We start from the raw sequence: 12965 nt of genomic DNA, 5'->3' as shown, positions 1-12965 counted from the left end.
CTGCCCCCTCCGACCCTAACCTTGGGTTAATACCGATACTCTACACCTCAGTGATTTTTGCTTTGACTTTGTCTGCAAGGCAGTTAAAAAGCCAAGAATCTCATGAGGAATAAAATAAAAACTGTGTTCTTAAAATCTAGGGATAGTCTGGTGGCTACTCAGAGTGGGGTGAAAGTAGAGTTTTTACTGCAGGCTTCCCCCACCCTAACCTGGAGAATGGGGGGGGGGGCAAAGCAGAGAAAGGGAGGGAGGAAGAAGGGCAAGGAGGGCCGGGGAGGACAGAGGGAAATCAGGCAGGGAAAGAACAAGCCTGAGAAGGAGCTGCCCCCAGAGGGAGGGGAGTGACAGGCCTTCAGGAAAGGGAGCCAATGGATGGCTGTTTCTCTCTCTCGCCTTAGAACAGCTTGGAACTAGCAGAGACTTCCAGCGAAACTTCAGGTCTCAGTGCAGCCTTCTCGAGAGGGGAATACAGTCAAAGTTTGCAGTGTTAAGAATTAATTTCCACTTTTCTGTAACTCCCTTCTCCCACCGACTTTCTACTTCTCCCTGAGGGAAGTAATATCAAGCATGTCACGCCAGCCAGTGGACTGAAAGCTGCTGACAGCCCAGCGCCTCCCCCCCCCCCACGTTCCCTTTCCCTGCCCCACGGGCATAATGACCCCCAGGGAAAAGGGGGCTCCCAGTTTCATGCTGCTGAACAGGACCAATCTCCTACCACCACTGCCTCGCCAGGGAGTATAGATTTTCAGCCATTATGGTCACTTTGGGTCCTTCTATAAATGTTTCAACCTAACCTGGGTCCAGGAATTCCAGAACCCGCAAATGTTTTTACGACTTGAGGCAAACTGTCAAGGGCAGGGGCCACCATCAGTTACCCGGGCAGTTTCCACAAAAGTCACCCCTCACTCTCTCAGAACAGCATGCCCCCGGCTGCTGGAGAGACGGGCACAAGCTTGGCATCCCTGTCCTGTTACAAAGGACTGACTAACCTGACCGTGGCTGCTCACCACAACTCACCACACAGACCTGAGTCCACCCACCACCTCCTGCCACCTCACCCCGCACCCGCAGCCTCCAGCCCCTGGGGTTAAGGGCGCTAATTACACTCAGAAATAAGGTGTGTATGCTCACCTGAGTGCGCGCGCGCGCACACACACACACACACACACACACACACTCTCTCTCTCTCTCTCTCTCTCTCTCTCTCTCTCTCTCTCTCTCTCTCTCTCTCTCACTCACGTTTAGGGTAGAAAAGCCCTTCTAGAGAAAAACAATGATTAAGGATGGGATGCATCAGCCCTTTGACTTGCAGGTAAAGCTTAACGCGAAAGAGTGTCTCCTCCCGAGTACGGCGCCCACCGCAGGACCCGGGGCTCTGCACGGGGGCGACTGCAAACCCTGCCTGGCAGGCTCCGCCGCGGCCGCCTTACCGTCCGAATGTTAACCGGAGCACAACGTTTTAAACCCTGGTTCCCCCTCCCCGGTGATCCAGTTCGCAAGCAAGCCCCCCGGGGCCGCCGGCGCCCAGAGAACACAAACACGGTTTAACACCGAGACCATGCGCGCGCTTCCCCAGCCCCAGCAGGTCCCGCGTTCCAAAGGAAAACGGAGCATCCCTTCTAAAAAAAAAACCGTGCAGTTTGACACTGTGCATGCCCTTCCCAGCTTCCCCCAGCTCCCAAGTGATTTCCCTTTATCATGAAGAGCCCCGCAGGAAATCCTGCGGTCCAGGTGCGGCTGAGCGCCCCGGGACCGCGCGGACAGGCGGAAAGTTTACCGTTGCGCGGGGCCGGGCTGGAAGGCTGCTGCTTTAGGATCAAGAGCAGGAGGACCGCGGCGGCGTGCGGGCTGCGGGGCGGCATCTCCGCGGGGCTCCCACCGCGCAGGGCTCCGGCTGGGTCTAGGGCTGGTGGCGGAGCGGGGGCCGGGGGCGCGCGGAGGGACCACCGCGTCCGGACCACGTGCGCGCGGCGCAGGCGCAGGCGCGGCGGCCGGCGCTGCTGCTCTTTGCGCTCCCGGCTCCCCGCGGGCGGCTTTTATGGAGCAGCTCCGTGATGTCATCCTGCGGCGGGCAAGGACGCCCTGCCTACGGGAGGACCGGCGCCCCGCTTCCCAGGTGAGCTGTCGCTCTGCGGGGCAGCGGCCCGGGGGCGCCTCCTGAACGCGGCTGGCCTGGGAATCCGCATTTCCGCGGGGGCAGCGGGCCGGCGCGGGTGAGATCGGCCCCGGCGGGAAGACTGCGCCTAGGGACTCACTCCGGTGGCCTTGGCCTCGCACTGCCCTTAATGAGAGGCCCCCTGGGTACCAGCCATAGGGACAAGGTCTTCCTTCAGGGCCCCGACTGCGCGCGGCCTGGGCTGGGCGCGCGTGAGGGACTGGACAAGGCAGCAGGAGGCCTGCATTCCGAGTCAGCATGTATGTGGATTGTATAGTGCGTCTGCCTGGCAGGGTCTTACCGGTGAAATTTAGATGCAAAGAGATTTAAGACTGGTTACAGAGCACAGCGGGGTACGAGTGAACGGCTTCACTCAACAATTAGATTTCCCCCTAGTTTCAGGTAAGGAGGCAAGGTCTATCCATTCTTTCTCTAGGAAGCGGGGCGGGGTCCCTTCTCTGGGTAGCAGTGGGAGAACAGGATTTACAGCATTTACTGAGCACCTAGTATGTGTCAAGCCCTGTACCAGGTCTTAATCAGTGTCTGAGTTCTGTTTCCAGGGCCTGTCATCACCACCTGTTGCTCATTTCTGCCCACTTTACTCACATATCTGCATCCATTTAAATGTGTATACAAGAGGGAGGGAGGAGGGCGGGTGGGTAGAGGGGGAGAGAGTAACCAAGGAATTTATATGCATATATGCACAACCCAAGGACAGGGACAGTGGTGGGGAGAGGGACTGGGGAGGGGGATGGGACGGGGTGGAACGGGTCATTGGGGAGAAAAAAGGGACATCTGTAATATTTTAAACAAAAATAAAATTTTAAAATAAAAAAAAAACATTTAGAAATGTAAAGACAAATGTTTGAATCTGGAGCAAGTAACGTGTGTTTTTATCTCAAGATAAACTCTTTGAAAAGGAAAAAATAAATAAATAAATGTGTATACATACATCTAGTCAGATACATGTGATTCCCCTTTGTATGTAGTTCAGGTTCAGTTGCTTAGTCAAAGGTCTAACTAACCTGCTGTTCCCAATACTCCCCATATCTTCCTGCTGTGGTTACTGTGACTTGCTGTTCTCACTGGCCTTGTCATTCGTATTTTGGCTTCCCTGGGCCCTCCGAGTGTCTGCACCGCTCTCGGTGCTGGGCTCAGTTTCCTTCCCACTCTGTGACCAGGCCTGTTCTCTTGGTCCCTGCTGCCTACAGACATTATTCAGGCCACATGGTCTGTTGAAGGGTGTCCACCCTAAGCCCTGGTACATGAACTCTGGTTTTGTGACCTGGTCTATCTTGCCCTCTTTTCTTGGCCACAGTAGCCTGACCAGCCCTTACCTCCCTTAGGTCTGTGCTGATCTTCAGCGTAAGTGGACTCTCAGGCTGGCCTTGGTGACCAGTGAAGCCTCTTGTCTGTGCTGGCTTTGGAGGGATAGAGAAAATTCTCTGCTTAGGAAGCACGTGCCACCCACATTTCAAGGGATGCAAGTGTTCTGTCGCTATCAGTTCAGCTATTGTTTGGTGAGTAAAGGGCTGTGAAGCCTTGTTAAGGAAGTAGTTACAAAGACAATCTTGTTCCAAGCACTTCCAGACCACAGTAGGTTTAAGGATGAACTTTTCTGCCTGCAACTCCTGATAAAGAGCCTTGAGTGAGCACGCAAGTGGTGAGTGAACATTTCACTTGTGGTTCTCAAGACATTCATGTCTCTGATCTGCCATCAAGGGCTTTAGAAAATGAGTGTACTAGAGGAACACAAGAGGTTGAGGGGAGCCACTGCCATTCAGAGATGCATATACTGAGCCCATGGAGGTGAAATCACGCCTGGACTGGCCCCACATCTCAAAACTAGTTAAAGGTAAACCAGGCCGTGCACATGCATTTTGTTACTCCCACTCCAGATGGTTCCCCATTATGTCTGGCTAAACATCAAGTTTAATTTCTCCTCGAACATGCACCTCTAAGTGTGCTCCAGGGACCCCAGAGATGGAGAGGTTTTTAAAAAGTAGACTGGTTGCACTGGGTGGTTTGGCTCGGTGGTTAGAGCATCGGCTCATGGACTGAAGGGTCCCAGGTTCGATTCCAGCCAAGGGTATGTACCTCAATTGCAGACTCCACCCCAGTCAAGGTGAGAGCAAGAGGCAACCAATCAATGTGTCTCTCTCACATCAATGTGTTTTTTTCTCTCTCTCTCTCCCCACCCCTTCCAATCTCTCTGAAAAGCAATGGAAAAAATATCCTCGAGTGAGGGTTAAAAAAAAAAAGTGGCTGGCCCTAGCCAGTGTGGCTAAGTGGTTAGAACATCAGCCCATGCACTGAAGGGTGGCAGGTTTGATTCCTGGTCAAGGGCAGGTACCTCGGTTGCAGGTTTGGTCCCTGGCCCGGGCCAGGGTGTGTGCAGGAGGCAACCAATCGACATCTCTTTCTCCCTCCCTTCCACTCTCTCTGAAAATCAACGGAAAATCCTTGGGTTAGGATTAACAAAAAAAGTGGGCTGGCTTTAGTGGAACAGTAAGGCAAAATTGTGAACTGGGTTTGATGGAAAGAAAGGAGAGTGGTGGGATGTTTACTGCATGTCTAGATCAGAGACCTGGTTAGTGAGGAAGAAGAGATAGTAGTTACAAGAGAGCGGAGAATATAAACTGAGACCTGTTGCCCTAAATGCCTCAGGTGATTTTTTAAAAAATCTTAGGGGAGCAAAGGGGAAAAGCAAACAGAAATGTATGGAATGACCAAACTTCTAAAGTTTTGAAGCTTAATGTCAAGGCCACCTCCTTCCCCCCTCAAACAGCACAAAGCTAATCAGTTTAAATTCCCAACTGTGAGAGCTTTTCCTGCCAGAGGCTTCATCTGAGGTTTGTGTGGCTGAACATGTACCAACTTGCTTTGCCATCATGAGATGGGGCTGTTGTCAGTCAATCAATAAATACCCATTACTCAATAGTTCAGGGTGGAAAGCAGACCTTCAGCACTCAAAATGAAGCAGCTGGCCACCAAATGAAACACCCATTCGGAAGGCTCCAGGGAACAGAGCTCCTCTAAAATGTCACTATCTGATTGGAAGAATTAATATTGTTAAAATGTCCATACTACCCAAAGAAATCTACAGATTCAGTGAATTTCTTATCAAAATTCCAATGTTAGTTTTTCACAGAAATAGAACAAATAATCCTAAAATTTGTATGGAGCCACAAAAGACCCTGCATAGCCAAAGCAATTTAGAGAATGAAAAACAAAGCCAGGTACATCACACTCCTTGATTTCAAACTATATTAGAAAGCCATAGTAATCAAAACAGTATTATATTAGTATCAAAACAGACACATAGATCAATGGAACAGAATAGAGATCACAAAAATAAACCCACAAGTATATAGTTAATTTATGACAAAGAAGGCAAGAATATACAATGGGGAAAGGACAGTCTCTTCAATAAACAGTGTTGGGAAAACTGGAAAGCTACATGCAAAAGAATGAAGCTAGGCTACTATCTTATACTGTACACAAAAATTAACTCAAAATTAATTGAAAACTTGAATGTAAGACCTGAAACCATAAAACTTCTAGAAGAAAACATAGGCAATAAGGTCTTTGACATCAGTCTTGGAGATGATTTTTTTGGATCTGACTCTAAAACCAAAGGTAACAAAAGAAAAAATAAACAAATGGCACTACATCAAACTAAAAAGCTCCTGCACAGTGAAGGAGACCATCAACAAAGTGAAAAGGCAACCTATGGAATGGGTAAAATATTTGCAAATCATAATTCCAATATGGTGTTAATATCCAAAATATATAAAGAACTCATATAACTCAAAATATATAAGAACTTATTGAGTTATATGAGTTCTTTACATACAATTTTAAAATGAGCAGAAAACTAAATCGACATTTCTCCAAAGAAGACGTACAGATGGCCAACAGGTGCATAAAAAGGTGCTCAACATCATTAATCATCAGGAAAATGCAAATCAAAACCACAATGAGATATTACCTCACACCAGTTAAAATGGTTATTATCAAAAAGACAAGAAATAACAAGTGTTGGTTAGGGGACCCTAGGTGGAGAAAAGGGAACCCTCTTGCACTGTTGGTGGGAATATAAATTGGTGCAGCCACTATGGAAAACAATATGGAGCTTCCTTAAAAAGTTCAAAATAGAACTACCATATGATCCAGCAATTCCACTAGTAGGTTGTTAGTCAAAGGAAACAAAAACACTAATTTTAAAAGATACATGCACCTCTGTGTTTATTGTAGCATTATTTTTAATAGCCAAGGTATGGAAACAGAGAATTTTATCTCTTCAGGTAAGAATAAACTCTTCAAACAGTGTCACCCAATTGGGAATACACCCGTGTCTGCGGCTAAAGAAAGGACTGGTGGAAAGGAGAACTGATGTTTATTGAGTCCCTGCTGTTTGCCTGACCCTGTGCTTAGCACTTTAGTCTTACAACCTGTGGGGATAGTGTTAGGTTTGCCCTTTTACAGATGAGGAATGTGAGGCTTGGAGAAGTTAAATCCTACCCATACACAAATTCATGATGCTTTTGAGTGGTAGAGACTGAATTCTCAGCCAGATGATTCTCTGTCTCTATGGCCCAGGCAGGCTCTTTCCACAGCTGTCCTAATAAATGCCTCAAATGGGGACGTTTTATTTCTGGACCCCTCTGAGATGTGGATGCTCCAGTTTTCCGGATGCTGTGATCAGTTCCCTGTTGATCAGGAGCACAGTGTGGCAGGTGCGCAGTGCTCGGCACCGCGCATGGCCGTGTCCGCCTCCCCAAGCCCTGCAGGGTTACGGGGGGGCCTGTACTCTCATCTCCGCACAGAGCAGCCAAATGTGATAGGAGGAACCTGAGCCCACAGGGTTTTGATGCAACAGTTTTCTAGTAAAGGAGATGGAGAGTATGGGCCAAACCACATAGTTCCCTGTTATATTAACGAAGTCTGCTTTCATCAAGGAGAAGTACCGAGGGAAGCACAGGGTGGGGGCTGGAGGGAGAGCAGGGAAGGGAGGGGATGAGAGGGGGAAAGGAGGGGAGAAGAAAAGAAGGGGAGGGGGAAAGGGAGGGAAAAGAAAGGAAAGGCCCAAGAGGTTTCCTTTGACTGGGCAGTGGCTGAGGGAATCGCTAGGCCAAGACTTAAATGACCCACTGATCCCGGTGCGAATGTCCGGGTCTTTGAAAGTAGTTGGTTTTGTAGCTTTACTCACAGCTGCTTGTGCAGCTGCGGCCTGGAGTCATAACCTCTGTGTGAACCCAGCTCCCCTGCTCAGTGTCAGGCAGGATCAGTTGAAGGGCAATGTGACCTGCAGGAAAGGGGCCAGATTCATGGCTCTGCCAGGAGCCAGCTCTGGGCCCTTAGCAAATCTCTTGCCTGGTATATGCCTCAGTTTTCTGTTTCGTTACATTGAAATAGGAATGTCTAACCTCACACTGGGTCGTGGGTTCGGCCGGCGACCAGAGGTGTGAATGTACTTTGGAAACAAAATAACACACAAGATGCTCCTAAGAGTGGGCCTGAAACAAAAGAAAGGAAGTTATTTTGATCTCAGGCTTGGTTTACTAATCTAAGAAAATGAAAACTGGATTCCAACAAGAGACTGAAAGTTTTCACCCAGCCCCTTCCACCACTTACCATGGTTACTGGTGACTCTGGTCCAATTACTTGTCCACTGAACCCTGTAGCTGCTGCTTCTGTCGATTGGGGAATACTGGCTTGTCATCAGGACTTTTTAAAGCATTCTGTGTGATTAATTAAAAAATGACAATCATTCAAAATTCTGTGCACAGGGGAAGTTACCATTTTAGAGTAAAAATAAACCTCAGTGCAATATGTTTTACCCTTTCTAGGTAAATTATTCTGAAAACCACAGTTGGTTGACACGGAAACTGTCTACGAGATATCATTAGACTATAATAGCTTAAGGTTTCTCACAACCTTCTCTCCTTTCAGACCTGCAGGTTAGATCCACTTTCATCTAACCTCAGGGATTTAGTCTGATCCTGTTCTTCTTGTTCTTAGTCTGAAGCACTATTATCTCTCAATCTCTGTTTTTTAAACCAAAGTACAGTTACAGTCACAGACCATATCCTAGCAAACACACAGGTGTCAACCTAAAGTGAAGAGTCCTAATATCATCAATACTGCCAACTGCCACCAGGGTTAGGGAGGCCGAGTGGTATAGGGCAGAGAGCTTTGGCAGAACAGGAACCTGGGTTTTGAAACTCATCTCTACCACTACCTGTGTGACCTTGGGCACCTCACTTAACCTCTCTGAGTCTCGGTTTCCTACTTTTGGTGTTTTTTTTTAACTCTCACCCAAGGATATTTTTTCCCCCACTGCTTCTCAGAGAGTGGAAGAGAGAAAGAGAGAGAGAGAAACATCAATGTGAGAGAGACAGATTGATTGGTTGCCTCCCGCATGCACCCCAACCAGGGCCTGGGATTGAGCCTGCAACCAAGGTACATGCCCTTGGCCAGAATTGAACCCAGGACCCTTCAGTTTGTGGGCCGATGTGCTAACCACCGAGCAAAACTGGCTAGGGCTTGGTTTCCTACTTTTTAAAGAGATGAGGGCCTTGCCCAGCCGGGCGTGGCTCAGCGGTTGAGCATCGACCTAGGATCCAGGAGATCAGGGTTTGATTCCCGGTCAGGGCACATGCCCGGGTTGCGGGCTAGGCAGCCAATCGACGACTCTCTCATCATTGATGTTTCTCTCTCTCTCTCTCCCTTCCTCTCTCTGAAGTAAATAAAGATATATTTAAAAAAAAAAAATGGAGATGAGGGCCATAGAGTCTGTATAGCCCAAAGAGCAATGGGGAGGAATAAATATAATAAACTAGGCATGTAAAGAACTTAGCACATGCCCGGCCGGGTGTGGCTCAGCTGTTGAGCGTCGACCTAGGATCCAGGCGATCGGGGTTCGATTCCCGGTCAGGGCACATGCCCGGGTTGCGGGCTCACAGCCGATCAATGACTCTCTCATCGTTGATGTTTCTATCTCTCTCTCTCCCTCACCCTCTCTCTCTCTGAAATCAGTAAAGATATAAAAAAAAAAACAAAAAAAAAACTTAGCACAGTGGCACATAATTAGCACTATATAAAAGGTAGTTCTCTGCTGTAGAAAGTTCTTGACTGGCTAACGAGGGACTATTTCACCCCATAGTTTCTAGTTTGGAGTGAACTAGTTCTAGTTTCATGAACCCTAAGAGAAAAGTGAGAGATTTCCAGGTATCTCGTCTCCCCATAATTCTACACATTGGTCTATGAAAGAGCGTAGCTTTTGTCATAACAAACTAGTCTCCCTACTGAAGCGATGATGCCTTCTAACCAAGTAGACTCAGAACAACCTTACCACAGGAAATGCTTGATCCCTGGAGTCTCGAAGCTGGGAGGTATTCCTGAGCTCAGAGATGCCACATACTATTGAAATAAGCTGGTAATTTCCTCTTGCTTGGATCCTCTAGTTCTCTATAATTGCAAGAATTTATAAGCTGATCCCTCATTTCAGCTCCTTACAAAGAAAACTGGCAAGCGGGCCCTCATTGCTTTCATTTCAATCTGCATTTTTCTCTACGGGTTATAGCGTGCTGGGAACGCACTGCGTGACTCTTCTGCTTCTCTGCCAGCCAGGCTTTGCCCATTGAGCTGCACCACCTTGTTTCAGCTCCAGTGCCTGACAAAGCTCGTGCACTGTGCGGGCCTGACAAAGCCAGGTGCAGTTAGCATTGCTGGCTTTGTGGCATGTACAGGCGAAGGCCAGGGAGCTTCCCAACAGGCCATTCAAGTTGAGTTGCTGCTCTTGCCAGAGGCCAGCCCCGGCAAGGATCCAGCTTCTTCTCAAGCCCTGGGAAAGGGCTCAGGTATATCTGGTGGCCAGTAGGGCAGGTAGGCAGTCAAGGCTTCATAGGGGTCTGTCACCCAAGACAAAAGCCAGTAAACTAGAGAGACTTCCTGAGGAAAGGCTGCATGGCCAGCCCACCGAGACGAGGACAGCCATCTCACCTATGGAGGTGACTTCTTTATGTCCACCCCCCTCATCCTTAAAATAAGAGTTTGAGCTCATTTTTTTTTTTAATCTTCACCCAAGGATATTTTTTTCCCATTGCATTTCAGAGAGAGTGGAAGGGAGAGAGAGAGAGAGAAAAAAAAACACTGATGTGAGAGACACATTGATTGGTTGTCACCCATATGTGCCCCAACTGGGGCCAGGGATCGAGCCTGCAACCTAGGTATGTGCCAGAATCGAGCCCGAGACCCTTCAGTCCGTGGACTGATGCTCAAACCACTGAGCAAAACCGGCTAGGGCTGGGCTCACTTTTTAATAAACATAACTAGACTACTTATGTCTGCATCTCAGTTTTTAACACCAATATATAAAACTTATTTTTGATATTATATATCCCTTTTTACTTAACAGGATTTTGTGGGTGCCAAAATGTGGCAAGATACAGTGAGAGTTCTTCAAGGATGTTCAAAGAATCAGAAAAGTAGAACCAAGAAACTTGGGCTCTCTCTTCAAATTCTATTTCCCCTGGAGGATGGGGAAGGGGAAATGGCTTAAATACCTCAGTCATTCCATTTTTATAATAGAGACGGTGCCACTTAGTGAGAATTCGTAATTCTTTTGAATTGTTAAGGATGGACACCACAATCCATAATTACAAAGTATATTGGTGCTTGTAACTAGACTTGTTTGTTTTTAGTGGAGGCATCAGACTTGCCTGTGATAAGAAGGATCCCTGGGCTCACTGTCACTCTGAGAGAAAACACAAGTCAACACAGGCCCAGTTCATAGGAATGAAGTCAGTGCAGAGGTAGTAAGTAAGAGAAAGCCCATCAGAGTTGGTCTCATAGAATCAGCTGTCAGCAGAAGGGAAGGAGGGCAGAGAAAAGCAATGAAAGGAACAGTGCAAACTTGTAGCCATTGTCCAGGCAGAGGGAGGTACAGGGAAGTGAAAGATAAGTCCTTGGTCTTCCGCCTGGGGCAGGAGCAACGCAGTGATGTTGTGAAGGTTCAGCAGCAGGCCTGGCCAAGGCTGGAAACAGGACTTCCAACCTTGAACTAGGACAGGGAACCATCTCAGCCAAGTGACTTTTATATACAAACTTATTTAGAGGGAATTTGTAAAAGAAAAAAATGACCCACTAATCCAGCCTGACAGTAACTTCCTTCTTCATGTTCCATTCTGGTTCTTGTTCATGTCAACAAAAAATATTGACTTGGTTACTATTGAGTAAATACACCATATTTTGTACACTACTTAAAAAACAACAACAAACTAGCACTGGACCATAAGCACTTTCCCACATTTCTACAGAATATTAATAATTTTAACATTGATAACATCTTAACCCAAGTTTCGAGAAGTCACAGAACCTGGGAAGACTGGTGATGTAAAACAGGGAGTCATGTTTCTTGAGTGATTTCCTCAAGAAGGTCAGGAAGCTCCTAGGAGAGCAACAAAGATACATGTTGGTGGATTCAGATAAATACGACAATGGGTAGATTGTCAGTAAGTCAGTGGCTTGACTTTGGGGGCAAGGGGAAGTGAGTGTACACATAGTGCTGGTCACTGGAGAAGTGAGCCCACTGGGATGGGTTCAGTCAAGTTCACAGCCAGAGCAGAGGCGGCCACAGTGCATGACAATGACTCTTCATTCTAGGTCTACATGCTGAACAGTGTTTCATCACTGGGCCCTCTAAAGAAGCTTCTGGGCCTCAGGGCTCCTAAAAGAGCCCAAGAGCCGTGACTGAGAACCAGGGACACTCAACGAAGAGAAAGGTTTGGGGAGTCGTCAGAGCTGGACATCCACAGGGACATTTCATTCCTTGTCCCGCTTCCAGGTGGCTACCAGCCATCCTCACACTCAGTCTGGCTCTGCTTTTGCTCTCTTCTCTATTTCATTGCCCCACCTCCTTCAATTTTCTCCATCCTCCAGCCTGAAGGGTCAATGGGCTGTGGTCTTCAGGTTCCCTAGAGCACATGCTGTCCTGGGGAAACGAAGGAATGAACTCAGACCTGGCTGGCAGTGGGATTAGCTAGGGCAATAGGAAGTAACTGGAAAGATAGTGTCCCAGGAAACAAGGTCACAGTTTTACTTGTTACACTTCTATATTGTTGGGGGGGAGGGGGTAACAGCAAATCTGTTACAAATTAAATAGTCACACAGGTTAAATTTTTTATTTTTATTTATTTATTTATTTATTTATTTATTTATTTATTTATTTTATTATTTTTTAAATATATCTTTATTGATCTCAGAGAGAGGAAAGGAGAGGGAGAGAGAGAGAGAGAAACATCAATGATGAGAAAGTCATTGATCGAGGCCGCAACCCGGGCATGTGCCCTGACTGGGAATCGAACCCCAATCGCCTGGATCCCAGATCAACCCTCAACCACTGAGCCACGCCCAGCCGGGCCAGGTTAAATTTTTAAAAAATTGCCCTGGCCAGTGTTGCTCAGTGCTTAGAGCCCCTCCCCCCCCCCATCGAAGGGTCTCAGGTTCCATTCCAGGTCAAAGGCGTGTACCCGGGTTGCAGGTTCATTCCTGGCCTGGTTGGGGCACAAGCAGGAGGCAACCAATTGATGTGCCTCTCTCACATCAATGTTTCTCTCTCTCTCCCTCCCTCCCTTCTACTCTATAAAGATCAATGGAAAAAATATCCTTAGGTGAGGGTTAACCAATAATAATAATAATAATAATATTGAAAAAAATTAAAAGAGACAAATTTCTTTTTAAGAGAAAGAAAAGAAGTGACAGGCTATCTAAGGAGAAGACGGCACCATTAGCCAAGAGAAGCAGC

General features: G+C 47.5%; 2 protein-coding genes across 2 annotated transcripts in view; one reads left to right on the top strand and one right to left on the bottom strand.

The window, feature by feature from the left end:
- Positions 1-1862, bottom strand: part of CA12 (carbonic anhydrase 12) — a 53865-nt gene extending 52003 nt beyond the window's left edge. The window contains exon 1 of the mRNA XM_016208580.2: positions 1778-1862. Within this exon, the coding sequence (XP_016064066.2) occupies positions 1778-1862 (85 nt within the window). The remainder of the gene's footprint in view (positions 1-1777) is intronic.
- Positions 1-12965, top strand: part of APH1B (aph-1B gamma-secretase subunit) — a 174919-nt gene that overhangs the window by 86345 nt on the left and 75609 nt on the right. The gene's annotated exons all lie outside the window — the stretch shown is intronic.

Source organism: Miniopterus natalensis, chromosome 1 (genome assembly GCF_054644295.1).
Source record: "Miniopterus natalensis isolate mMinNat1 chromosome 1, mMinNat1.hap1, whole genome shotgun sequence".
In the NCBI taxonomy this organism is placed as follows: Eukaryota; Metazoa; Chordata; class Mammalia; order Chiroptera; family Miniopteridae; genus Miniopterus; species Miniopterus natalensis.
Note: the sequence above shows the minus strand (reverse complement) of the source record. Positions and strands in the feature narration are given on the sequence as shown.